We start from the raw sequence: 1,436 nt of genomic DNA, 5'->3' as shown, positions 1-1,436 counted from the left end.
GATTGTCAAAAAGCCTGTGTTTTTAGGGTTATTAACGAAGTTTGTGTACTCAGACCAGTAATATTTGGGGTTACGAGTTTTGCCATGGATATTTTGTGGGTCAGAAGATAAAAAGTTTGGGAACCACTGCTCTAACCCACACAATCAACTTCTAAAATCAATATATTTTAGATCTATACAAATATCAAAATGTTACGATCGCAGCACTTCTTTAAAACAAACTTATTTATTTGAGGCAGAGAAAGATCCACATGAACAAAGCAGACTTTTCCAAAATAATATATTTTTGCAAACTGAAAATATAGAACATTTCTAGTAACAGTAGTTTCAAAACGCACATTGTGGACACAAATATATTAAAAACAAAAAAAAAAATACTAAATTAAAAAAAATTGATTCACTTTGCAGCAAAAACAGTCAGCTGTAAACACGTTGATCACTCTTTTTCCTGTCCCTCCAGTTTTTAACACCTTGTTTAGGTGGGTACAACAACAGCTCCGTCTGCAGGTGTCGTGGGAGGGGAGGGGCTTTTCACAGGTAAAGGATCCCCAGGAGCCACCAGGACCACAAGGTTCTCCTTCTTTGGCAGCCAGACCGCCGGATACAACGGTTCCCGGAACTCCGTCTCGTACTTGTGGATGAGCGTCATGGTTTTATCCACGCTGTAGAAAGCGATGAGGCCCCGGGCGTAGTCCACGTAGACCCCGATCCTCGTGATCCTGTCCACGTTCAGCGGGGTCTCCACGCCGCTGTGCCAGGCCGAGAAGGCGCGGCCGTTCCACTGGAGGCACCAGGAGAAGTCGTTGCCCGTGATGCAGCTGTGGCCCCCGCTGCCCTTGCGGTCGATGCTCTTGTAGGTCAGGCCGACGTGCGCGCCGTCGCCGCTGACGTCCGCCTCGAAGTAGTGCCGGTTCAGGTAGAAGCTCTCGGCGGCCAGAACCTGGCGGCAGCTCTCGAAGCGCTCGGGCACGTCGGGGTACGGGTGCTGCCAGGGCGTGGTGTTGGTCACCTTCCTGTTGTCCTCGGTCAGCCGCAGGAACTTGTGAGCCGTGTCGGGGTCGAAACTCACCTGGGCGGCGTCTGCGGAGGATCGGCCCAACGCGTCGGTCAGGTTGCATGAGAGAGGAGAGCAAACAGAACAGAGTTTAGTTTCTGTTTGTTTTCTAGGTTTGTGCAACAAAAAGTTCCGAAACCCAACCCTCAACCACAGCTGCTGTCGAGCAGTCACTGAAAAACACCACAAACAGGACGAGAACAACACACTCATCCCATATTAGTCTTTTAGAGGGGAGGGGGGATTATGTGTTTTTCCAGGCAGAATCAACTAACTGTTACCTTCAATTGTTATGAAAATGCTGTTTACATCAAAAATAACTGACTTTGCATCACAGTCTATCTACATGGAATTGGCCTCCGTTTCTTTAAAGTGTATCTTA

The 1,436-nt window shown here is 47.9% G+C and overlaps 1 protein-coding gene across 1 annotated transcript in view; it reads right to left on the bottom strand.

The window, feature by feature from the left end:
- Positions 1-207: 207 nt before the first annotated feature.
- trim16 (tripartite motif containing 16) overlaps positions 208-1,436 on the bottom strand; it is a gene marked incomplete at its 5' end in the record, with an annotated part of 9,101 nt that continues 7,872 nt past the window's right edge. The window contains 1 exon segment of the mRNA XM_014014855.1: positions 208-1,080. Within this exon segment, the coding sequence (XP_013870309.1) occupies positions 476-1,080 (605 nt within the window). The 3' untranslated portion in view covers positions 208-475.

This window comes from Austrofundulus limnaeus, unplaced genomic scaffold, assembly GCF_001266775.1.
Source record: "Austrofundulus limnaeus strain Quisiro unplaced genomic scaffold, Austrofundulus_limnaeus-1.0 Scaffold119, whole genome shotgun sequence".
Taxonomy (NCBI): domain Eukaryota; kingdom Metazoa; phylum Chordata; class Actinopteri; order Cyprinodontiformes; family Rivulidae; genus Austrofundulus; species Austrofundulus limnaeus.
This window is presented reverse-complemented; position numbering and strand designations above follow the sequence as displayed.